At 34.3% G+C, this 27989-nt stretch overlaps 1 protein-coding gene across 2 annotated transcripts in view; it reads right to left on the bottom strand.

Moving 5' to 3' along the window:
- LOC119069901 (TWiK family of potassium channels protein 7) overlaps nt 1-27989 on the bottom strand; it is a 146626-nt gene that overhangs the window by 48420 nt on the left and 70217 nt on the right. For both annotated transcript variants that reach the window (XM_037174121.1, XM_037174113.1), the window contains exons 4-6: nt 26570-26726; nt 18796-18892; nt 16253-16379 (exon numbers count right to left, since the gene is read on the bottom strand). In XM_037174121.1, the coding sequence (XP_037030016.1) occupies nt 16253-16379; nt 18796-18892; nt 26570-26726 (381 nt within the window). The remainder of the gene's footprint in view (nt 1-16252; nt 16380-18795; nt 18893-26569; nt 26727-27989) is intronic.

Genomic DNA, 27989 nt, shown 5'->3' with positions numbered 1-27989 from the left:
GCCTTCCACCAAGAAAATCCGGGTTCAAACAGAATCAGAAGTATTCAACAAGTAATTAACGTAGATTGATAGTAATGGAGGAAGTGAAAAGAAAATGAAACTCACTGAACGTCCTGTACTGTAGAGATAGTTATTTGTTTACCAAGTGGACAAAATGGAAAATTCCTACAAAAGTGAAGTTTTCTGCCCGAGAAAAGCTAAGATAGGATCCGAATTTTCCGTTCTCTTGTTCTAATTCGTTCTTTTGTTTATTTTTTTAAATTAGATCACTTTCTCCATTTGACTGTCATGTCTTTTATTCTGAAAAGACAATTTCTCAACGCATTTGAGTGAACAAAAAGATAATTTTTGACAATCAAACCTTTTCAAATTTTCCTAAGCAAATTACATATAAGAAAATCCGGATTCAATATTCCAAGTAGTATAACTGGGTAGTTGAGGTGTTTGGTGCTCTCAACGAAACGTACATAGAAGAATGAATGACGTAACCCATTCACAATGAATATCCGGAGTCTAACTTTAGGCGTGGTTAGGAATTCACGTTAAGCATGTGGTCTACACTCACCAATCCCCACTGCCCCGCGTGGTGTTTCATGGCTAAATTCCACTCATTGGGAGGTCTACATCCAGTAGTGGATAATAAAAGTCTACATAATATTCATAGAACATACAACATTTATCTGTAATCAAGGTTGGTATCTGCAGATATATTCTACGAAGACTAACACAGTATTTATGGAACTAAACAGTAAACATAATTGTCAATACTAATAAATTCTAATTAAATGGATTAAAACATTCTTCAAATCTCATTCAATCGTAGGTTGTGACACAGTCGAGTTAAAAGTCAACAAACAAAAATTCTTCGAACGCATTTATTGAATATAAAAAATGTGCATTTGAGTTTCAGAGAATGGACTTCGAGAATTCTGCAAGTTATTTATATCGGATTCAATTCGTAGAATGCAATTTTTCAATTGCTGAACTGCATAAATTAAACAATCTCGAAGACGAACGACATGCTGATAGCCACAGCACAAATTCAAAATTAAAATCTTTTTCCAGGAAATAAATTTCTTTATTGACATTCCAATGGAAGAATAGATAAAGCTAATAAAATATTAGTTCATATTCCTGTTATGAAAAGGTTTGAGCAGGGAATATATTCAGGAAACCCCCAGTTTTTCTCACACTTTCGCTGCTTTTTACAAATTTTCCCAAAAATATAAAATTAGGTAAAATGTGCGAAACATAGAAAAAAGGGGAAATATTTCCGAAAAATAGTCCTTGTGTGCAAAGGGTATAAAAACAATCACCACATGTACCCCAGCCACAATGTACAGAATATCTTATCGTAGCTTTGTCAGAATTACGTTTCGTTTATCATACTCGTAGCAAAACCTATTCTATACATAACATGATTTATAATAGTGACTTTGGACACATAACGTGAATCGAATTTTTCCCCGTATAACTGTCCAGAACTTATTAGTACATCATATTATACATGATTATGTCGTATGCTGACGCGGTCGTTATACGGGATTAAAGCATCAATTCTCTTAATCCTTTATTCTATGTCAACTCTACCGATTACGCCTCACTATTTCACTGAAAGATGTCGCTACAACAAAGCCAATGTCTACAAAAAATAATTGATTTTTTACTTGACGGATTTTAGTCAAATAAGTACAGCACATGACCTCAGGGCTCTGGAACAGTAATTAGTTTTTCAATTGGCGCTATATTTTCTTGGAGATAAGACATCGTTTCATCATATCATTTTTAAAGAATCTTATTGCCAAGCCAATTAAGGGCCGATTTAGTTGCGACCTAGTACAGTGGGTTTTTAGCCCCGTACGAAGTACAAAGGGGCTTATAGGATTACGATGCCGTGTGTAATTGATGGAATTCGAAGCAGACGGTAAGGGCAAAGTGTTTGCCTATGTTCATAGATGACGAATCTGCAATAAAAATTTTGTCTGTCCGTCTGTCACGTCGATATCTTGAGTAAATCAAATCCGATTTCAAAAATTTCCCTGAAAGATAGTCGAAATAGTGAGGCTAAGTTCGAAGATGGGCATATTCGGGTCGGCCCTTCGTGAGTTAGGGCCACCTAAGTGATTTAAGGTCTTTTGGTGATATTTATGGCAAAATAAACGATGGAAATGTAAATGACGTCAATACCAATCCAGGGAAAAAAAGTTTTTTTAAATCGGGTAAGTGGACCGTGAGTTAGGGCCTTAGAAGTGAAATGCTACAAGGGCCCTATGTGTATTTTACATAGAACTCGAGTAAATTTCATTCGTTTTTCGTAATTTTTGTTTCATTTGGAAGGTAATCGAATGCCGAATAGAATGTTGTTGAAAAAAAATTAAATTTGGGTCCTTGGACTAAAGCCACTACAAGGTTCCTATGTGTATTTTACATAGAACTCGAGTAAATTTCATTCGTTTTTCGTAATTTTTGTTTCATTTGGAAGGTAATCGAATGCCGAATAGAATGTTGTTGAAAAAAAATTAAATTTGGGTCCTTGGCCTAAGGCCGCTACTAGGGCCCTATGTGTATTTCACATATAACTCGAGCAAATTTCATTCGTTTTTCGTAATTTTTGTTTCATTTGGAAGGTAATCATAGGCCGAATAGAATCTTGTTGAAAAATAAATAAATTTGGGTCCTTGGACTAAGGCCACTACTAGGGCCCTATGTGTATTTTACATATAACTCGAGCAAATTTCATCCGTTTTTCGTAATTTTTGTTTCATTTGGGAGGTAATCAAAGGCCGCATAGAATGTAGTTGAAAAAAAATTTAAATTTGGGTCCTCGGACTGAGGCCGATACTAGGCCCTTCAAAAAAATAAAATTTTAGGGCGATTTGAAATTTTTGTTTCATTTGAAAGGAACGTCGTACGGGGCTTCGTAATTGCGCTATGCGCAATTTGTAAGATGTACATATTACATAATAATTTTACTTAAACTATATTAACCGGCGCAATAGGCTTACGGTCAAAGTAGGGTGACAGACGCACTAGGGTCACGTACGCAATAGATATACGGGTTTGTACGGGACTCAGTCGCAGCAAACGCTCCGACTGTTCTGATGGCTCGTTTTTAGTTCTGAACAGTCAATAAAGTGCAAGGTAAGGTAGCAATAGTGCTGAGGTAATGCAATGATATCTTTTTTTTAAGATGGTTTACCAAGATTCACTTGTGTTTCACCAAATATTTTTGCTATCTCACAACAGATGGCCCGAATTTCTATTCTATTTTTTATTTTTAACGAGAACTTTTGCGCCACCGCACATATATATGACATATGACATTAACTCCACACTATAAAGTGTTTCCAGGTTATTCCAGGATATTTTAACACAAAATTCGAAAATCTCTCAGCGAATTCAGATTTCGCGCCAAAATATTATAGATTTGGAAGCACTTAATTGATTCGGAACACCTTTGATCTTTAAATCTCAATTGTGTTCTAAAGGTGAACAAACTGTAATACCGACGAGTTTTTAACATGCTTTTTGGACTTTTTTTTCTAATTGCATACGTAGTTCCAATCAAGGCTGTATACATTTTCGTAGTTGGTGGATTCATAAATTTGATAACTTCATACTAGATGAATTCTCTCTTATGTGTTCCCGTGTATCTGTGCGACATCCCCAAGTAGACAGCCTTGGTTATAATTTATTCCGTATGACTGTATATAATACGGACAATTTTACTTAAACAGGGGTTTACGATTGAATCTGGACGGTCGAATTTGTGATGTTCCGGAGGGAGAAACTACGCGAGCAAACTCTGTCCCACCTACTTCCTTGCGACTATTGGCGTATTATTTCATTTCCTTTTATTGGTGCACTATTTGTTTCTATTGGCGCGCTATTTTCTTTTATTGATCACCAATAGCAAAATAGCAGCTGTCCCAATATTTTCTCTCGTAGTTTTCCTTTCGGATGTTCCATCAGTTAGCGAAGATTTCGATTTCTCAACAGTCCTGTATATATCACATGATGATTTATAGCTTTTATCACATATATATTATGAGTTATACGTAATCAGCGCAAACTCTCTAATATTCGAGTCCAGTACGAATACTTTAACTTTATCATATATATACAGCTGGACCAACTGAGTTGGTGATACACATCATTTACAATTTATTATGAAACTAAATAACTTTTAAATCCGATAACCGTTTAAGAGTTAAAATAGCTAACCGCATAAAATTACATTTTCTGAATTAAACGAGATATTTTCTCATAAAATTTGTTAAATTATTTATAATAACCATTTCAGTCATCGTACATTCATTTCATAAACACAACGTAAAAAGCATCACACCAAAATATTTTTGATAAAATAACATTCGCAAATATAACTAAAATCACAAACAAAGTTTTCTCCGAGAATTAATTTCGAAAACCCGACTGCCATATATTTGGGTGTATATCTATCTCTAAGCGTACATTACATATCTAAACTCATGAAATGTTTTGCCATGATATAACCAGATTTATTTATTTTAACTCGGTAATAAGTACATTCCTATGTAAACCCTTATTTAGAGCTTAGCTTTAATTATTTATTATGGAATGTGTATTTGTAATTAATTTTGGTTCTTCCTTTCTTCCAGACTTTCTTTTGCATTTTTCTCTTCTTCCATGTGTGATGTTTGGTGTGCATCATGGACTTTGTATAATGAATTTGAATATTATGTGTGTCATGTGGGTGCATGTTGAAACGTTCACCTTTTCCAAAATTAATGTAAAACTTTGCGGTTTACTCTAAGATCAGATCACTATAATGGTACTAGTGCCTATATACATACACACACATACAGAAAATTCCTAACTATCTGAGCTCTCGGTTACCATCCCCAATAACCTCGGGGTAACAAAAACTTGCAACCCTTTTCATTTTAATGTTTACCGAGAACGACGCAACAAAATGTTACATGTTATGTTCCATAAGCACATAAACCGTATACACCATAGACAACACCCATAACAACCGACTTCGACATCAACAAACAACCCGACAAACCAGCTAAGATACAAACTTTCAAGAACATATCAAAAGTGTTTTGCTTAATTAAATATTATATTCAATTATAATTTTAATAACGTTGGTACACACACTCACAACATTCATTTACAAGCGGAAGAGAAAGAGTTCCCCATGTATATAGTCTGTGACTACTTAGCAATTATATTTTATAATAAATCTTTTGGGACTATTTTATGTACACACAACCATATGGTTTAATGTTATTTAATTGGGTGACGCGTGCCAAACGGAAAAAAAGAAAGAATTTTTAATAAAGGTTGGATGAGTGTAAAAGGGCCGCTTGATATCAATCTAAAACATTTTATATTCTACGTCTGACATCGGATATCCAGAGTGTCAGGTTCCAACCTAATGCATTGGTTAAATAGACGATTTTTATCTATCCATCAGTCTGTACGCCGACAGTGCTGTCGTGTAAGACCTTAGGTGCCCATTACAGTTATCCATCTTTTCAAAAATCTTAATAAACAGAAAATGTCGGAATTTTAATAGCTCATCAATCAACGCACCAGCATTTGCGTATCTGGTTTCTAGATAACACAATCGGACAGCGTCAAACACTTTTGTTTATCTCATCTGGCCCACTATAATCACAACGTTGTTCCTAACATATGCTAAAAGGCTTTTAAATAACAACAACCAACTCCTAATTTTCAATAGGAGTCAACGTGGCGCCCAGCAGCCAGTGTACAGTACGAACCAATGAGTGACAGAGTTATGATTTCTGTGTCTCCTTAACTTTGTTGAAAAAATTCTTGTCTACGTCTCGCGTTGAATTTTTCATTTTCTTTAGTTGCTGAACTATTTGTCGTACATTTTTTTAAAATCCCTTTTGCGTGCCAAAGTCACTTGTTTATTTTGTTTTCATGTGCTATATTTTGAAATGGTAACAACCCAACATAAAATAGCTAGACGTGTGTCCATCATTACATTTTTAAGATTTATATTTGTTCTTAAAACTACAAATAAACGAACTTTAAAAAAAGGCTTTTTTAGGGAATTCGTCTCCGGCTCGTTGGAGGTTACCTATTTTATCCTATCCTAATATTACATTTCGTATTTACGTATTTACGTAATTACGTGATACCCGTGCTGGACGGTAAAATCGGTAAAAACTTAATATGAATGGATGTGCCTAACCTAATATCCGAAATTACCGTCCAACGCGTGTGTTACGAAGTTATGTAAATACGAAATGCCAATTTACGTACGAAATTCATCACTGTGCTCAGGCGAAATTTGTCATTGTTTTAAGTTGCCCTTGAGTCTAATACATGGATCTCTAAATTAAAAATATGTTGTAATATTTAGCGCCCCTGATTGTTCGGCACCGTACGGCAATTACCCATTTTGCCCCTTCGATAAGACGGCACTGTACGCTGAGCTGATATATATGATCAAAATTCATTTTACCTAGGTCCGTAACAAACCTAAATGAAATAAATGGAAATACCGTTCCGATTTAGATCCATCAGAGTGGTTTTCTGCGTAGTATCCTGAATCGGTTTTCGTAACAATTGTATATCCTAATTAGATTGACGAATTCCGGTTGTAACACGAAGTAACGAAATGAAATATTAGATTTATCATTAAAAACGTTCAAATCGTACCTTGCCACTTGACCTATTTACATCATTAAATTTAATTATCTGAAACATTTAACAGTCTATTGGTGGAAAACGAATTTTCTGTTTAAAATAGCATCATCATATTTTAAGAAAATTGTAAAGTAAATTTTAATAAAGCTTTTTGAACGGCAAAATACCTACACAAGACAATTGTGTACAATTGTTTCAAACTTGAATAAGCTCAATTATAATTGTTTACGAATTTATCGTAATTAACAAACTGATCTAGGTTCCATTTTACTTTATATTTTACTGTGCAAGTTAAAGAAATAGTCTGCATAAATTTAGTTCGACATTCATTCAGCGAAACTTTGTAAAACTTTATGCTTCTAAGTTGGTCGTAAAGGAAGTGACTAGCACACACTGAGCTTTCGAGTTTAATACATCTAACTGAGTTTTCAGAACGTTCAATTTTCTCGTGTCAAAATATTGCCATTAAATATGCTTTCAAAGGGAACAATTAATTAACCGTCTCTAATCCGTTTCAAAGTTCTCTTTGCTGTAATACTTTACCAGCGACTTAAATTTTAAATGTACCGTACAGGTACCTATGAGAGTAAAAACAATTCAGAATTATTGTTGAAAGAAAGTTATTTTTATGTTGTACAAACGAAAATAATTACACCGAGTGGGAGTATTTTTTTTGCTCTTCTTTACTGCCAATATTTTTAATTAGTCGTACTGTACATACCTAACGTGGAAAAATGTTCGAGAAAATGTAATTTCTCGCTAATTTTCGAACGAATTCACTTATATTTAATTAAAAAAATGTTTACTGTTCTCCGTTCTTGGTGTTTGCGGTGGAATCACTTCGTTCGAAGCGAATTGATTTGATCCATTGACGCAAGAATGGTATTAATTGAACTAACTAATGAAAATCGAAAGGAATTTCCATTTTTAAATTTTACCTTACGGCAAGAGTTTTATATAAAGGTGGAATCGACAACAGTTCACCACACATAGCAACTGAAAAATATTTTCGAAAAATGGGTTCTGCATTTTTTCAGTTTTTTATCGACTTTCAATGGCTAAAGCTTGGGCTGACGAAGGATTCCAACGATTGGCAATAACTAAAAAAAAATCCATTCTACAGTCAGAGAAAAATTGAATTCGGGTTTCTTAGAGATAACATCAAGATTGCTTGAAATAACATGCGAAATGAGAGAATACAGAAAAACGATGAAAGCGATGATGTCTCTTAAAATCCAGAAATCTATTTTCCTCTGACTGTAACAAATTCCATAATTAAATTGGAGTAAATTGTGAAGAGATGTAGCTCAACCCATGCATATCTACATGTACACAAAAGTAAGCAATGGTTTAGTCAGAAGTACGTCGATAGGCAGAAAATTCCATCGAGACAAAGACATTATTTCGGTCTCAGGGTCCGGCAGCACATCGTACTCTTCAACGAATTTAGTTAATTTTTTTCTTGCTTGGAAATGACCTTAATAATTTTAAGTTCAAGGATGATTCGACTGACATTGGGACGAATAAGTGCCTAATAAAACGGAATAGTTATTTGTTTAACGAGGCAATAAAATAGAAAATTATGATATGGGCGAAGTTTTGCGGCAGCGAATCGCTCGAGTTAGAATTTCCTGGGGCGAACACAACGTTTTTAATTCTCTACAAGTTTCTTGACCTTTATTCGAATTTTATTTTAGTCGGGATGGATAAGTGAATGATTCGACTTATGCGGGTAAATAAGTGAATTATGCGGGTAGGTGAATTTGAGAGAAAATTGAGGTGCCGTTTAATTTTGCGTTTTGTCCGGATCAACAAAAGCCTTATAAAAGGTATAAAAGGTGAAATTATCTTTTTTACTTTTTTGGCGTAAGTGCTCATTGAACAGTGTTCAAGCTCATGTTACAAGAAAACCATGGAAACAATTCAAACATTTGTTTCTATTTTCAAACGTGATCAAAGTGACTGCTCATTTCCACTGCACAAATTTTCAGGTTAGGTTATCTGTGGATGTTTTTTGCAATTTCGAATAACCTTGGACTTGATCTTTAATAAGCCCTTGTCGCATAAGAGCCATTTGGAAGTTAGACGAAATTTCATTATAGTAACACGTGAATCGTACTTGGAGGTCGTCTACTAAACAAATATTTAACTTTGAAAGGTATTGGATGTTAATAATTACGTACGAATTCCTAAAATCGCTTAATTAACCAAGTCTTTCTTCCGATAAAATTCACTTTGTGAAACACCCTTACCAGAAAATCATTTCATTTCTAAAATAGCGACCACAATGATGGTAAATTATCTAATAAAAACTTTTTCGTCGGTAACACAAGATGTAAATGCCTTATCTACCAATAAAATTCCAATTTCTTACCAGGAAAAAAGTACAATAAGGCTTGGGTTTATTTATAGATGAATCTAATTTATCTTTACAATAATTTATTAGGTCGCCGTCGTCGACGACGACGGTGTATTCGGGAATTCTGTAAATGTAAAATGTCTTATCATTGGCATGAAATAAAGGCGATACTTTAGGGACATCCTGGCATTGTGACGATGAATTTTAACGAATTATAACGGTAGGAAATATCGTATTTCACAAAGCGACGATTGAAATGAAATATTACTGCATTGCCATCATTAGAATATGAAATGGAGGAGTTATATAACCGAAACTGCTTGCTATAAACGACGACTGCAGTTCTGAATAATTGTTCGATGTATTGCGAAATATTTGGATTTTCATTTCAAATTTATATTGCAGTGAGGGATTTTTGTGAAAACCACCTCCCGCAATCGGACCCATTTCGTCTGGGATACATATATGTGTAGCGTTGGAAAGGTCTTGGTCTGAGGAATTCAAAACAAATCTCACATATTTTCTATCCACAATTGGTTGCTGACAGCAGGTCTTTAAAGGTCGATAAATTAGGGTTTTTGGGACTCATTTTACGACCGCTAAATATGTGCGATCTGGATGTGAGTGGTTCGTTGGAAAGCTGAGGTCAATTACTTTCAGGACATGCCTAGTTTGATGAACATCTACTAATATATGTTAGAAAAAATGATAAAATAGAAGTTGGGTTAAGATCTATGGGAAATCTATGACAGATCTGTACAGGTCTCTGACTGCTAGTGTGCAACTAACACGCTCATTTTTTCTAACATATAAAAGTAGATAAGTTAATGTTTACCAAGCTAGACATGCCTTGAAAGTAATTGACCTTACATCCAAGTATCTAAAGCTTGTTTTGAATTCCTCAGACCAAGACCTTTTAACTGCTAATAAATGCATTCCAGACGAAATGTGTCCGATTTCGGTATTTAATTTTTAAAAGAATTCCTCGTACCATTTGAAAAATGATTACTCTCAATACATTGTATGGCCTTCGATATACCTAATTGAGACCATGTTTGATTAAATTCCGAGAATTTAGATATCTCAAAGCATTTCTGCTTAAGATATGCAACCATCTTCATGTAATGCACTTCAAATACCCAAGAAGTTTACTTAGCTTCCTTTCGTTCAATTACTCGAACTGATTTTGAAGTCATTTCACATTTTATTACATTGTTTGCCATTGTGTCACATACAACGTAGGAATTGTCCAACCGTACGTTCGACTACTATATTTCATGTGAGACTGTGTGTAACATGGCAGCATCAATGCCGCAAAAGAATATTATGTTGATATATATTTATGCAAATGGAGGAAAGTCTACCATTTTACCATTCATTGTGTGTTTTCGAAATGGTGAACAGAATACACAGAGTGCTCTCTGGCAACATACTACATCGCTCTACATCTATAGAATATATGTCCACATTTATATAATAGATACAATGTGCAATGAATATTTCCATAATGCATGAGGTTTATGGAATTGAATTTAAAATTTGTGTATATGCTGTTTGGATCGGGAAATGTTGTATGCCGGAATTTTTCTTTTGAAAAATTGTTGGTGATGCTATTAGCTGGCCTTTTGTCGGAAGAGCAATTGTGTACGGAACGGAGTTCCATTTTTTTCCCTCGTCGTATCTTAGATGATTGGAATTAATTTTATGGCTTTTGCAATTTATCCATTTCTATACGAAGTGAAAAATTATTGACATCTTTTGTTGTCGTCAGTTAGAATGTATGGATAATAATGAGCAGGGCAAAACATAAAATTGATTTCTACGGCTTTATGGTTACGTATACAATATACCAGTCTTGAATGTTTGCCAAAAGAAAATAAATAGAATTGATGGTGGACGAACGGAGTACAAAGAACGGAACATAAAAAAGGAAATTTTATAATGACGATGAGATAGAAATGCTACAGAAGTAACCGTGAGATACAGATATAGTTGATCATGTTAAAATTTGTCATTTATTTGTATGGATGTGGAATGAGTGACTTTAGATTCCGAAGCAGATATGATGGGACGTTGAGCTTTCCAAACCAATGTTGTCAATGAGGTAAGTATTTCGACTCATTTGAAAAATTAAACTTCATTTGACCGTTCAGAAACGGCTGGTAATATGTTGTTGACAATGACGTAGATCTATGGCTGATATAAAATGTTTGGTAAAATAAATGAAGTACAAGATTTTGAATCAAGACGATTTTAAAGAAAAGAACTCCTAGATTTAAGGATTTTTCGTGTTATAACCACTCCGCGAGGGAGCATCGGTGGATCATTATTTTTTACTAATTTCGCTAATTTTTTCGAGATCCTTTCATACCGAATCGTTTCTACTGTGTTCAGTGGTAAACTGTGCGACTAGCCTTGTGACATCAAGTGCACTAGGAACGAGATTAGTAGGAGTAGAATACCGGCTCTCTTGACCGGTAAGCCGTGTGGCAGCTCTAATACAGCTACAGCAGATTTTTTGAACTAATTTAATCAGCTCTGTTCGGTATATACCCGTCGTACAATCGTTTTTTTTATGTTGTGGCTGAGTTTCGACACCTACGCTATTTTACGTGTTACGGCAATGCAAATTGCACTTCGCTCATATGAAATATGCGTTTACATTACCTAATCACGTAGAGCATAATACGTACGTGGTTCCAAATGTTTACTTTGATGAGTGCAAATTCTGCCATCTGCAAGAGGATTGAATCTCTTCAAAAACAGTTTCAATTGTTTGCACTGAGGAAATTTGGTTGGAACAGGCGGTCAAACTTAGCATCGTATTACCCGAGATGCAATCTGATCGATCTGGAATCGCTCCGATGACAACGACTGAAAGCGTCTGAACTTTTCGCCTTTGACTTGCTGACGAAAAAGATAGAGGCTTCGCAATTGCGCTCATTACTAATGCTCAACGAACAACGAAGGATGCTGCGGAACAATAGGATTTTTCGATTAGCGAAACACAGGACGTTGTATGGGAACTACGAGCTGGTGAACAACATGTGCAGAGTGTTCAATTCCATACAACACCTTTATGAGCCCAGTATGTCGCGTACAAATTTGAAACGAATTTGAAGGACTGCTGGCGAACTTTGAACTGGATGTGATATTTTAAATCTTACATGATGTTAACTTGTGATATTGAATTGCTTTGCTTAGTCTTTGACCGCTTTTATGTTGTGTAAGAGACGATAGATTTTTGTATGTATTTTTTATGATTTTATATGTTCAGTTGGGACTATAGCCCGCTGAATTAATTTGCAATAAAAAAAATTACAAAAATCTTCTTTACATCGCGCTGTATCGTCCTCACTCAACGAAAAAAGAAAATGAAGCCACGGACGATCCGGAGGCGAGGGCGCTATTCCAACTAGTCAAAATAAAAATTTTAAGTCACGAACGTACTAATGTACTAATACCGTGATACGCTTACCGCTTCCAAAACGTTGAAATTCTATTCTATTAGAAATTACCCCACGCCTATTTTAGACACCGATCCAGATACCGACTTTAATTTGATATAAATGTTTCGTAAAACAAACAAATGAAGTAAAAGATTTTTTCTAAGTAAAATTTTAGAAAAAACTCCTAGATTTAACGACTGTACGCTTACCGCTTCCAAAACGTTACAATTATATTATTTCAGACACTGAAACCGACCGAAACTCAGACTTTAATTACAAAGTCAATGTTCATTCTCCCGTTTTAACTGTGCTGTGTTTTAATACGAAATTCTTTCACAAAGCATGTGATAAAGAAATAAAGGGAATAAGAACGAGTTAACCTGAATCACTAACACAGGGTTATTCTATCATGCACGTAGACATATAAATACATACATACATCCCATTGTTTCCGTTGAGCCATGTATGTAAAGGAATACTTTAACCAACCGCTAACCAAATTATTGAACATACAAAAGCTACTAATATTTTCATACTAGCATTGGTCAAATTAGTTTACCTGTTCGATCTGTTTTCCCAGACTATAGTTGAAGAAAACTTTATCAAAGAATTTCTTCGTCAAATAAAAACAATTTTCCATCAGAATACATGGGATCCTTAAGCGTCGGAAGAATGAAAAACAATTTTCATTCACTTGGCTTATGCGCTTTTCGTTCACAACTCTTTAAAGTGTTCTATCACCATTTTACTCAGTCTAAGTTGCTATTCGCCCTTTATTCTGTTTGCTTGTACAATTTTCCTCAATATTAACATTTAAGAATATAAATCAGCATACAACTCTGTTCACTCGGGTGGCGTCAAAGGATTCGGTGTAAATAATCGCCATAAAGAAAAATTTCGCATCAAGAAGTTTATATCGTAGCACAAGAACGGAAAAAAATGTGTTTGACTAACAAACTACGCAACAGCACGTTCCCACCATTTCCGAACGTATTTATGTGATATTGATATGGAATGCAGTAAAGAAATAACGTTATTTATGTTAGCGAATTTACATATTATTAGAACAATCTATTACAGATGTAAATTGTGTGTTTTACTTGATCTTTTTTTTTTAATGCTACATAGTTATAGGTATCTACTGTAACTGGTGTTGCTTTTGTGCTGATAAAAAAAGTTACTCAGTTATATTCGCCTACCTACAATTGAAGGGAAAACGGTAACATTTAAATGAAACTTTATGTTGAAACAAAAAAAAAGCAGTCTGTAGAAGCCGCAAAAAAACTTTCCGTACTCCTGGCGGTGAGAAAAGTCATTTATCTTAATCTATACTAACCAGAAAATGGAAAATTTTTATTCATGTTATGTTTGGAAGATGTACGTATATACCTTGAGTCAATATAGGGAGGGAAAAATGACATAATTTTCTGAAAAATAACCAGTTTAACTAATGGAAGCATTTTGACACAATGATTGTTATTTATCGTGTTTTTTTTTCTGCGAATCGAAATAATAATAAAAAAATATGTAAAATTGCCGTGCAAAGATAAATTCAGTTATCATTTATGACATGAAACGTATATTATACATTCGATGAAATTGTCGTATAACACGGTTCGGAATGACGACAGCAATGAAAATTAGTGTGAAATACACGATTCACATCCGGAAGACATTTCTTATTTGTGGAGAAAAATGGAATAACTTTTCGGCATTGGAATTTGAGAAAAATGTGATTTTTTGTCAGACTTTCTATTGATTTTCTTTTTCACAAACGAAACGTTTTCATAATACGTATCAGTAATGCAGCAGAGTAAGTGAAAATGTGTAGATTACGTACTGGTTTGTAGCTTGTTATTCACCTTTAACTCACTTTCGGCTCGAGGTGTAAATGTCACATCAAAAGAGATATTTCCAAACCATTACGCATACTATTTCACCCGGAAAAAGACGGAAAATGGGGTCAACACTACTTGTTAGAAAATTTCCTTGTTTGACAAGTATAAGCTTAAAGCTCTTGTTGAAGTCAAAACAACAAACTTCCAAGCAATTATAGCTTACCACTCGTATCTGTTTTAAATCTTGCTCAGATCCTCGCTCAGATCTATTAAAGAACATATAAGTTGTTTACACAATTATTTTTTGTAAAATTTTACAAAACTCATTTTTCTTGGAAGCAGTTTTCTCGATAATTTTACAATCAAGAAAGTGAATAGATCTACAACCTGTTCAAATTTTTCATCAACTTTAAATGCACTGATACCTCTTGAAATTCCCTTCAAAACAAGCTACAAAACGATATTTTTCGTTTCGATTCATAGGAACTACGAGTATTAGAAGTGAAAAATTTGTTGAAAAAGTCACAGTCGGGAACACTTTTGGATATTTCTCCGTGGTAAGACATTTTTTTGTTGAACTTCAAAGTACACCAAATCGTAATCCTAGGAATAATTACCATGCCGAATCAATAACATCCCATTTACATGTGTAGGACAAAAATACCTCAGACGACACTAGGACTAGGACACTAGGATTGAAAATTAAAAGAATTTTTGAAAAACGCTCCATCCCATTGGACGTGACGGTTATTACAAAACTGGGTCAATTTTGACCCATTTCGCATGGCGTTGAATAGTCAAAAATTCAATAAAACAACACGGTGTCGTTGATAAACGGCCCCAAGCCAAGACTGTAATGCTACATTTTAACAACATTTAGCGCCACTGAAATTCGTTAACAAAATGTTGTTGTTCCACCATAATATGGTGTCGTCGCTCCGGCAAAGTCGGTCTGTGATGTGGAGTTTTTTTTTTCTTTAATTCCAATGAAAAGTAACTTAGGTCTTTCAAAACGATATTGTTTACTGTTTGGTATATTATGAACCATTTCACGAAAAAATGTGACCAATTTCATCCACACAATAGATTAACTATTATTATAATAATAATCGTACTTTAACTTTTAATGATATTGTTTATAGCATCGGTGAAGAACCTTCACTGAAGGTGAGACTACAAACTTCAAAGCAAGCTTTTGACAGCTGATTTTAAGCAAGCTTCTAATACCACATTTTTTATGGCAGAAAAAACGTTGTATGCAACTCGGTGATAGATCTTTTTATTACTTGCTCTATGCGAAAGTTGACCATTACATAGTAATTTACCCTCTGAAAAAACGGTCCATTACATGCTGACCATTTTCGGTTCAATTTTGTTTTTTTTTCATTTTACTGTGTAGAAATCTACTTTCACATGGGACAGCAGGTAGTAAACCAGAATTGGATGTACCTACATACTTCATTACTTCGGAAACAACTTTGTGATACTCGCTTACTCACTAGTGTGTTTACGAGCAACTTGCTTCGGCAATTGTCTTTTAGACAAGTGTAGTTGTTTACCTTACCTTCGGTTCGGATATACAAGCTCTATACTTGTCGAAAAGACAGCTACCGAAGCTTGTTGCTACAAAACACACTAGGGACTGTCCTTTTCTCATAAATTGTTACCTCATGTAATGAGTTACTTTCTCAGCATTCAGAAAAAATGATAATGATAACCTTTGACACAATGAACAAATGAATTACATAATTAGTGTTGACCTAAATGACTGGAATTAAACGAGGTTTTAATTCAAACAGCAAAAAAAAAACAAAAAAGTTCCTATTACGTTTTTAATGTCCCCTCCATTTCGTTGCTACAAAACTCAGAAAAAATGATTTTTTTCATAGAAATACTCGCGATAAAATAATGAAAATAAAGCCAAATACACTCACCAATCGTCGTTATCAGCGTTAGAGAATATAAAAATGCAGATGCATACGACCATTTATGTGGCTTTATAGTTGGTTGAACTCCTGTTTGTTGAATTTTCGAAGTTTTCACGGCGCGCAACAACGAGTCCTGCAAGCACAAAAACAAACACAAAAAATAAGCACACAAAAACCAAGTTTCATGGAAAAATATTTGTGTACAAAAATGATCCGTATGATGCATACACATCGAATCAAACTCAGATGCTGACGAGAGTATTATACGAAGCTGTACATGAAATAAAACTATATGGACGAGCTGTATGCGTGTGGCATTTTTATGTAATTTGAAATGCTTTACAGAATTACAAATGAAGAGAAGCACCCAACTATGAAAATATATGAATTTTATTAGTTAGTGCGGAAAATCTATCGTTGAAAATGATGTTTGGTTCAATTTATATGTTTGGTCCCTTATTCATCAACATCGGGTGGTAGATTTATCCTTTCATTTCTTTATTGAGATATTAAACAGTAAAATGGGGAAACAAAATGGGCTTCACAAAATCAGCGGGACACAACTATAGGACTGTGCATTCATATCCGTGTATTTGTCCACGTCAGAAATAGCTGGCATGGATCAGAAATAAACCAGAAATAAATTGAAATCTGCATTCAAAAGCCATTGCCATCGTATGCAATGGATGAATGCGACTCTCATTTTTGAATGACATAATGTAAAACAAATTTTCCAAAATTACTGAACATTTTCAATTTTCATGTTGCGGCATATTGCCAGCTTATACAGTCTGTGCGATCAATGACAAGACGTCACCGCAATTACAGCAGTGTAATAAATAAAATTTTCCATTTTCATCTTTACAGTTTAAATTTATCAGCGAAAAGTTGCAATAATTTGCAATGTAATTGATATGCACTGAACTGAATACTGAATTGTACAAATCGATTTTATTTAATGAAGATTTCGTTAGGTAAGGAGTTAGCAGGGTCTATTTTTAGAAAATCTTTTTTTCAATAATATTTTTGAGAAAATTACAGTCGACGAAGGAAAATAAGGAAAATCTGGGAAAATTTTTGAAAATTCTAGTTTATTTCATGAAACCTGAACCGATTTCAATAAACGTCTTGACAAGACGCGTAGTTTGACACTAATATGAGGTCATTGGCATAACGTCTCGGGGAGATATGACCAAAAAGTTTTTGTTTGTATTCGACTTTCCAAGATATTCTCAATAAACCTCAAATGATTTCTGTAAACTTGTTTCCCTGTACAAACCGAGGGGTGACGCACTTCCATTTAATCCATTTAATCCATTAAATCCATTTAATCTAGAAGTGAGTCACCCCTCGGTACAAACGAACGCTATAATTCCTTAATCCCAAATAACACGAAATTAAATTTTTAGAAGATTTTTGGATCATTCTGCTTCGAAGTAAGGTGAAATCACCTCGACCCAAACGTTGCCAAAATTACATTTTTTCATATAAAAACTGAAGATCGGTGTCATTCGAAAGCTACAGCATATGAAATGAAAAATTGAGTTGCAAATTCTGCACTCTCGTGCAATTTACACCGTATTTAAAAAAAAGGAGTTTCTTCAATACTTTCCCGCAGCTTCCCCACTTGTTCACAAAAGAGAAGTATTTTATTGTGAACTATTCATAAAAGCAATAAAGAATTTATTTAACATTTTGGTTTACTCAAGCAATCCACGCCATTAGTCGTATAAATTTATACGTCAGAGAGAGCTTTTTTCTCCTTTGTTACGATCTGTCAGTTTTTCTATTTTGCGATTTAGTATGGAAATAAAAACTAAAATTGAGATATCTATGCTGTTTTTCATATTTTTTTGGACCAAAATATTTTAAAATGTGTTTGGAATCGATTGGCATTAACAGATTGTGTAAAAATGTGTTTTTCTATTTTATTATTTTGTTAATGTCAATCGATTCCAAACACATTTTAAAACATTTTGGTCCAAAAAAATATTAAAAATCACTTAAAACAGCAAAGATATCTCAATTTTTAGTTTTCATTTCTATATACTAATTCGCAAAATAGTAAAACTGACAGATCGTAACAAAGGAGAAAAGCTCTATCTGACGTATAAATTTGTACGACTAAGGTCTGTTTCAAATAACTGTAAACGCGAACTTTGACAACCCGAACCACGACGATTTCATCCACAGACGACATAACCTTTGTTATTTGCAAAAATTTTGAGGCGCCGTATACTTATAGTGACAGCTTTCAAAAATTTGTACGTATTGAAGCTGCTTCGCGCTAATTTCGGCAGCTCATTTTTCATGAGAAATTGTTTAGGTTATGTTGTCTATGGATGAAATTTGACAATTCGTATGGCCTTGGAACAGACCTATGGCGTGGATAGGACCAATTCGACTAAACAATTAATTTGTTCAAAGAGAAAACAGATTGGCCGAATATTTAAAATCAATTTCGTAGATGTTTATGTCGTAAGCGGCTTTCAAGACAGATGCCAAAGTAAAAGCTTTAATGCATTTATATATATTGTGTGTTCATTTACCTGGAACTGTTGAACTTCATGTGCAGCCAGCCGAGTCCAATTTTCCTTATAGAGTATATTGAGATCTTCAGTTATTGACCAGAGTCGATCCACCGTTCTAAAAATAAAATGAAATGAATTTTGCAGTTGAGCAAGAAGACTTACATAAAAGAATTGAAATGCAATTGCAGTGAATAAATCTTTTCGATATTATGGCTTATAAACCGATTGAACGAAAAAATCAACAATGAAAATGAACTTGAATCGAAATAAATCAACAAAAGGAAACGAGCAAAAAAAAACTCATGACCGGAGGATGATACAATTGAATGAGTTTTCTTCTTATCATCTGAAGAAAACCGCATGAAAAAATATCAGAAGCCATGGGCTATCAGTTTATTTTGTTTGAAGTTCTTAGGTAACAAACGACAAAGAAAACAAAATATTTCAATACTATCAGGATATCAAATAAAGTCTTTGCTTTGTGTCGTTGTACATCTACCCCACCCCCACACCCAACTGTGTCATCCACTTTCCGAAACAAAGTCGGTGACAAAAGTTAATTGGAATGTTTTTATCGCTTCGAAAGTGATATACTCTTTCAATTTAAGTCTCTTAGCCAATTAACAAACTTCCCCTTCGCACCATACATGGACATACAGTTTTTCTTTTACAGTTCCATTGTTACAGTGTTTTCATTTCTTTATTTTTTGGTTCCTTCTTCCTTATCTTGTTCCATGAATGGAAACCATATTTATTATGAAATAAAATTCAACATGAAACGGAAAAGTTTTGTTATGCAATTGTGTCGCGTTATTGCTCTGCCATCACAATACACTATTTTTAAAAAATACTGTGGCACATAAAATTTTCGAAATGACTTTTCAGATGACTCTTTTACGATCCATTGTACCAGCAAATTGTGGAAAACTATTTGAGCTTAAATTACATTTACATCAAGGTATATACGAAATGGGTTTTGAAAGAATATTTACTATAAAAATGGAGCTGTGTACATGCGACGGCAATAAAGGATTGATACAGAATAATAACAATAATTTTGATGCATTGAAATGAAATATGGACGGATCGTAGAGCAAATTTTTTTTTTTGCTTTCAAATATTTAAGATTATATCTTTTATGTTTGCTATTTTTATGTGGTATTTATCGAACAAAAACGCAAATCATGATAAAATCGTCTGGCATTTCGTATATTTCAACATATTCGATCAATAAAAATAAAATCGGACGATGTGCAAGGTAAGGTCTGGATTCAGATATTCAGAGCGTCACGTTGAAAAACCAGACAAGCAATGATATGAAAACTGATGCTGATGCTAGATACCAGACAGTAAAATCTTTTATTACTTATCATCGGACATATTGCATTTTAATCGAAAAAGAGAAAGAGAAACAAAGGACTTTTAGATTGTAGATTGCCAAAGATGCAAGATGCAAGCTATTTGTTCAGTTTTAGGCCAGAACTGGCACTATGGGTGTGTGAACGAACGATAACTTACAAATTGTCGTTATTCAACGCCAGAAGGGTTTTTTTTTCAGCCAATCTTTGTCCTAGCTATTATTCTAAAAGGATAAACTAGACTTTTGTTAAAATGTCATTAAGCTTCTCTACTGGGCATTTCTAATCATATGGAAACAAAAAGTTTTGGCATAAATGGGCAGAATTTCCAAACATGAGAACATTTTCTTTTTCTACACATTTTGTGTGAATGGCAACTTTTTCGAAAAAAATCATTTTGACTAGCACACGGCAAGTTTGATGTCACCAACACTCTGTCTAGCAAACAAACTTCGTTTTAACGCTGTCAAAATATCACCTTATTTCTTTGTTCTTTGAATCTCTGACTAACTTTTAATTTTACATGTAAAGAGCAAAGGTTGTATTTTTAGCACCTTAACAAATGTAGTTACGTTGCTAGAGAGGGTATTGGTGTCACTCGAAGGGTCGAACTGACTTCAACACAAGTGCATTTTATTGTCATGTTCATTTCTTTTGTCTGAGCAGGAGGCGCTTAAAACGGTGGCAAAAGGTTTCGTTTCTCAAATGTCTGCATCTGGTCTTTCGTTAGATGTTGATTTTATATCATGAAATGGTCCTTAAACAGAATGTAAATAGAAGTTCAATAGATCTCTTCAGTTACAGAAAATAACAACAGACATGTGTAAAGGGGTAAAAACATTTCTATCTGCTTGTCCTCTTAAAAATGCGTCTAGAAATTATGTTTTCATAGTATGCGGTGTGATAAACACATTCTTTTCCTAATTTGTGCTAAAATATCGCGACTTCGTCGCTTAGTTCCGTCGTCGTTCAGGAAAAACGCTATTCCTATCTTATTCTAAAAGGCTTTGTTAGCGAAATCGATTCCAGCACTCGCCTCCGGCTCGAGCTGGAAAGCATTTTAGCATGCGTTAGGAAAATAACTATTTCTCCACTCCAAGATCATGAGAAAATGACATTTACATGTTACATGCATCGAAAACCGTACTTTTCGTGTTTCAAGCGCTTCTTTCGACGCCCTCAGCATGTAAAATCCATTACATAACTCGGGATAAAAATGAAAAGTCTCGTTTTTGTGTGTTAATTGACCTCGGCTACGCCTCGGATCAACAAAATTCACACTATATACATTTCCTCCACCGAACTGTCACACTCGAATGAAAAACTCTGGAAGAAAACAGGAAATTCTAGCTCGAACGATTCATTTCCTATTTCTTCGCTAGGTAAACAAATAACTATGATTCGTCTCACCCTGAAATTTGACAATTCAGTGAATAAAATCATCATTATTGTCTCCTGTCTCTTTTGTGAAAAAAAGAGCGAGGACAAAATAAATGTTTTTTCGTGGACGAATACACATAGATCAAATACTGTATGCAGCAACATTTAGTCGAGTTATTTATTGCATGATGGTGAATCAATTTCACCAGATAATTTTACCTTTAAAATGTTGTTCGTATATGTTTCTTTCCAGCTATCATATTTCCCATTGCTCAATTCAATTTTTTTTCTAACAAACTAATATCATTTCTTTACTCTGCGTTACACCGGAAATTCTGCTTCTATTACTCCTACATCTACATGCATATATACACACCACTATACCAATCGCAAAACATTAATTAATTTGAAATACCTTCCAGTACCTATAATCAAAATTAAAACGTTTCTGATTCAATAATTCCATTTTTCTGCCAAGACAATAGATATGTCAACAAATTCGATAGCACCTTGAACCCTGCATACAATTTGTTCATCATTTCATGATAAAATCAACGTCGTCCCAAAGAGACAATAACCCAATCAGTGAAGGTTGAATAATGGAGTTCCCGTTTTTTTTACTCTCTACCAAAAATATATTAACAGAACTAAAGAAATTACGAAATTTTTTCAAACCCTCCAACCCCTCCCTCCAAATTTACCAAAAGCTTGAGCGTCTTTAGGTAAAATACACAATAATTTAATGTTCGACATTCCATAATACCGGATGTTTTTGTGAAAATTCGAGTCAATTCATTGGAAAATTCCAATTGATATTATTTTTGCTTCTGCTACTTAATTCAGCACCAAGATAATACAGTTCGAGAGTAAGTTCCCTCCACTTCAACCAGTTTACATAAATACATTTCTATACAGTCAATCGTAGAAGCTTGAACAACATTTAGCTTTTCTCAGCATTTATAGGTATTATACACATTGCCAGCAAAAAAGGTAGGGCGTTCTAGTCGAGTATACAATAAATGATAAAATATGTTCTTATTGTTCCCCAACGCTGTGTGTCTGAATCAATAAATCTATTTGGATTCGAGAGATCTCATTTATTTTTGCATCACAATGTATTATAGAATGGCCAATGTAGTTAGCTATTTTCTACAGGAACAATAACGAGAAATTGTCGGACAAAATATTTTAATGTTGGATAATACTCCCACCGATTCGATGATGGCATTCTTCGTCGTCTTTCGTCTAAATAACTTCTATATCACTCCCATGCTTCGCATCTATGTATACAATGGATGGGATAAGAGCGTTGCGTAGATTTGCAAAATAACAAACAAAACAAAAATTGAAGGAGAAAAAGTCAATTTATTTTAGAGATAAATCTGAATGAAAGTACAATTTTCGGTGGCATGGCGGATGCGAAACGTGGAAGTGGATGATTCGTGTGTAAATATTTCGTGCGTTAATGATTTCTTTTACTTCGTTTCGTACTCAGTTTTAATATTGACTGATAATAAAGTGGAACTCTAGCAAAATTGAAGAAATGGTACACACGTAACAAGATTTAGGTAACTCTCAATATTGACGGATGAGTTTGCTGACGCTTGTTGTTGGGGGGATAGTATAACAGCAACGGAAGAAATTCCAGTGTATTGATATAAATTAACGAGATATTTTCAGTTAATTTTTGTTAATTTTAAACCAATTAGTTTGCGCGTTAGCAATTACTATAATTGGGCCGGATAAATTTGTTGAAATAGGATTGTTCTCTAATTTAAGAGCTTTTTTAATGAGCTTATCTCAAACAATAATTATTAGATGCGTGCATCTCCCTTCTATTCGAAAATATTTCAGTGGCAGGATTGGTAACGCGTTTGGCTCATAATACAGAGGTTTGTGGTTCAAATCCCGGTCGTATCAAGGTAATTTTTTCTTTTAAAAAAATGGTTCTGATTCTAGCACTTCGAAAAACTTGGTGAAAATCGAGGAAACTCAGGAAAACTAAAAAAACTTCATCACAAAAAATGGCAAAAATAATAAAGATAATAAATTGTTTTTTTCCCATCACATTAAACATTCGTACACTTTTGTAATACAAATTACAATCTAGTAGTGTCGGGCAAACAAATTGTACACAATTTACGCCGAACGGTTAATGTACATTGGATCACGTGGATCAGTTATAAAGTGTACATTACAGGACCACATTAATTTAACATGTATTGTACATTCGGTGTACATTTCGTGTGACGAATTTGCACCAAAAAATGTGACGACGCGACGTTTTTCCAGTGTGAAAAATAGCCATTAAATGTTCAGAAGTCAAAGCGGGCGGTGTGGTGAATGAGCCCATTTTCGATGACAATTTATGTGCATTTCATGGGAGAAACTGTCAACTGGGGAAATAGTACGGTTTGGGGTTCCTAGGAATCAGGCTGGTTGTAAATTAGAAAATTCTGGGAATTAATACATTAGGAACTGCGTCTACTTCGAGAAAAAAGTTTTTTTTTTACACAAATTTTCCAACTTTTGGCGGGTTATTCGTCCTTTTCGACACGCATGTCATCATTATAAGAGCAGCGCCTCTACACATGTTTCTTCATTCATAGCATCTGCAACCAAAGAACAGATTGTCCAAGAGGGGCCTGCGTATGCAACCCTACTCTATTGTCATTATAAAAGAAGAGAGTTGCCGGTGTACCGTGTAATATATTTTGGACACACATGTTCCAGTTGTTGACAGTATTTTTTTAAATTATTTATTTTATCATTCCATAATAATTATTGCGCGGAATACAGCCTTCATCGAATATATAAAAAATGAAAAAAATCAAATCAAAATTTTTTTCGTGTCAATAGACTACGCCAAAATGATTTTTTTTCTCAATTTTTTTACATAAAGCAGCTAAAAATTGAAAATAAAGATACCCGTGTCTCGTCTTTTGACGAAAAAACTTGAAACCGGAAAGATTTTTCACTTTATAAATTCCTGAAATATGTGATTTGCGCCATTTTCCACCCAAATTCCACATAAGGTCTTAAGTTTGTCACTTTGCAATTACAGTAGTATGAGTAGTATTGTTCACTCAGTTCATCCAGTCTTGACTGATTCACTGAACTTTGTTTTGATGAAATGTCAAATAGGGACAGTAAATTTTAAATTTCAAACAAGTTTGTGTCGAAAATTTGTAGTATTTCGCGTAAAACAAAGTGATTCAGTTTAAATTTCGCACAGAAAATAGTTCCGAGTGTGCTCATGCTAGTGTCTTAAACAGAATTTAGGACAAATTCTCCGAAATAATTTTAAAGACAAATTAATTTGGTCAAACATTGTGGGTGTTGTGAAAATCTCATTTTAAAAAGTAATTTGGTGTGAATTGTGCCATTCAGTGTTCAATTCCTTAATTTTATGTGCCTAGAAATTGCCTGCAATACGTTTCGTGCTAATTCAGTCGGTAAAATGTGAAGAAAACATACAAAAATATGTTGCCATTCAGGTAAACAAAATTCTTGACATGTCTGTTGTGAAGATAGTCGTAAGTGACACCACAAAACTGACATTTTTTTGTCCGTTCATTTAAAAAATGATTTTTTTGGCGGGAATGCTTTTATTTGAATGTGTGCATGATTCCGGTAAAATAAAATAGTGATAAAGTCACCACTATTGATGACCTTTAAAATGGCATCATTGGTTAAATATGATTGGCATAGTCTATTAAAGTCTAAACTTAGTCTTCATCCCAGTAAGAATACTATCAATTTCTCTAAGATACAAGGTAAAATTAGAATAAAATATCTAGCGGCTCTCCTTAAATGTATACTTGTGGCGGTTCAAAAAATGTTGTTTGTTTTGTGCAGATCACATGAGAGAGGCTAAATATCCGTAAAAAAAATCTGTTCTAGTGCTTGGTTCAGTGCTATGGTTTCTACCATTCCACAAGAGCGAGTGAGTGCAACGACTTTTTAATTTAAAATTTAAATTCTATCGGATTCCCGATGGCAGTGCCCATTCAACCATATTCCACCCCAAAATCAGTCAATTATGTAAATAAATACGAAAAACTTTACGTAGACGCTGTTTTCTTAAAATGGTGCATGATTAAAGTGCCAATTGTTCTATGCTTTCATCGTTACCAATGCTCTGTCGTTAACTCATACCGCCACGGTGTGCCTGATATGAATTTAATTGTAAATTTTTGTAAATGAGATGTCTCAAGTCTCAACGGATTTGGGTCTTAAGAAGCACCTTTTGTTCGAACACAATGTAGGATGTAGGTGTTACCAAATCTTGATAAAAAATTGTTTTGTTTATGCGAACTATAGATGCAGAATTTGGTGGTACAAAACAAACAGTGGCGGCACAGTTGCTGGACCTTTGATTTGAGAAATAAATCGACAAATCCACGTAATTTGTTACATGGAATGTAGATCACGTGAGAACGTTTCATGTAACGTGCATGGAACGCTCTCCCGTAAGCTCTGATATGTAATCACAAATTGTGTGGTTTTGTCCCATCAAACCCATTATTTTCAGGATTTGGTCATTTAGTGGCACCCTGCAAAACATTATGGATGAAAATTGACTTAAAAAACCATTATCTTCAAAAGCGCCCGTCGCGTCGCCCCACTGTGTGAACGAAAGTTGTTTCTTTTGACAAAACAAAGAAATGCCTTGTGGAAATTATTTTTCAATTAAATTATATTTCAGGCACACCGTGGCTAATTTATAGTCGCTTCGACGTTTAATTGTACGATATCCTTTTCGATGAAATATAAATTTTTCCTCATTCAATTCACATAGTTATTCTTTCTAGCAGAGATCATTTATAAACATCAAATTGCTCTCGCTTACCACATTGTAACAAAATAGAAAAACATCGACCCGCAGTCACGTAACAACATTGAACCTTAATCTTTTTGCACAGCGCTTTAAACACGGCTAAGATAATAATAGCGTCCGTTTCATACATTTTCCATTCGATAAACTTCAATTCATAAAACCGTCGAACATAACAGTACACAAAGTACCGGTTCAACTGAAGGAAAAGACTTACTTCGTTCTAATTTCAGCATTAGCTAAATCCGATCGGGGATATGGTTTTGATGCAGCTACAGCAGTTTCCACAGTTTTATTGTCCTCATCCTCACCTTCCAAACTCATAAATAGAATTGATCCCATTGCTGTGTATGCAAGTACTAATACTATTACACCTGCAATATAAATGACATTTTCAATAGATTTGGCTGGTATACGTGTATACGTAACATATAGTTTTTTATTTTTGTTCTCTCTACGATTTGTCTATTATATTTTAGAGCTTACTGTAATATCAGGTGGGAATAGGGGGGATATGTCGGTAAAATAAATATGTAGTGGCGTACAGATAGGTGAAAAAATAGATTAAATTAAACGGCAGCAATTTATTTGTTTAACGGTTTTTAAAGGCTTTTATGAAATTCTCGTATAACTCGATGCATGGCATTTGAAATTCAATTTTAAAGCGATGTGGATGCTTTTACCCCTATCAAATTTACAATGAAATTGGAGGCCAGACAATGTTGGAAAATTGAAATCACAAACACGTTTACGGAGTTATGTGGAAAACAGATTTCGTATTTATATGAAATTTCAATTAAACTCACTTCAATAGAAATTCCACCAATATTTTGTATGAATGCTGAATTCAGCTCATGATAAAGCTCAAATCAAATTATTAATCAATACATTTAACCTCTGAAGTAATAGAATGATAGACGGATTTGATTGAATTGTAATAATAGAACTTCCCAGTGTGCGCTAATCAAGTCTACATTGTATTGAAATGATTATTTTCAGAGAAATAATCTATTGAATCATGATCGAACGTTAGCATAGCAAGCGTGACGCAAGTCCCACTAAAAGATAAAAAAATAATCAAAAATATCAGAACCAGTTCAGCTCCAAATTAGGATTGAAATAATCTGGACGTTCGTTCGTAGGAGTTCAAAGACCTATCGCAAAATTGGTGGTCCTTCGACCAAGATAAATCGTTAAACGTACACAAATTGGTTAATTTAACTGATCTGAACGAAATGAAAAATCACACGGTAGGGCTTCTAAAAGTTCCCAAGATATATGGAGATAATAAGATCATCTTCGTGTAAGTGTGTGCGAATATTGTATGAATATGTGGTGAGAGGTGTGGGGCGAAGGAGGCATTACAATTTTTTATTGCAGATTCGGATAGAGGATCTTCTTTGGTCGGGCAGGAGCGATTATAAAGTTTATTGAGTAGAGCAAACTTGCAGAGGAAAAAGGATTTTTAATTCATTTTTCTGAGGAGCAACAGCTGGAAAAATGGTTGGAAGTGACATAAATGTTGGTATTTCAGGGATTTCTTGTAGGAACTGCGTTCCCGAGTTCAAATGATGGAGAATGGCGAAAAAGATGCACCTCCATCGCTGCCACTTGTAGGATTCTACAGTTTTCAGTTT

The sequence above is a fragment of the Bradysia coprophila genome, chromosome II (assembly GCF_014529535.1).
Source record: "Bradysia coprophila strain Holo2 chromosome II, BU_Bcop_v1, whole genome shotgun sequence".
NCBI classification, from domain to species: Eukaryota; Metazoa; Arthropoda; class Insecta; order Diptera; family Sciaridae; genus Bradysia; species Bradysia coprophila.
This window is presented reverse-complemented; position numbering and strand designations above follow the sequence as displayed.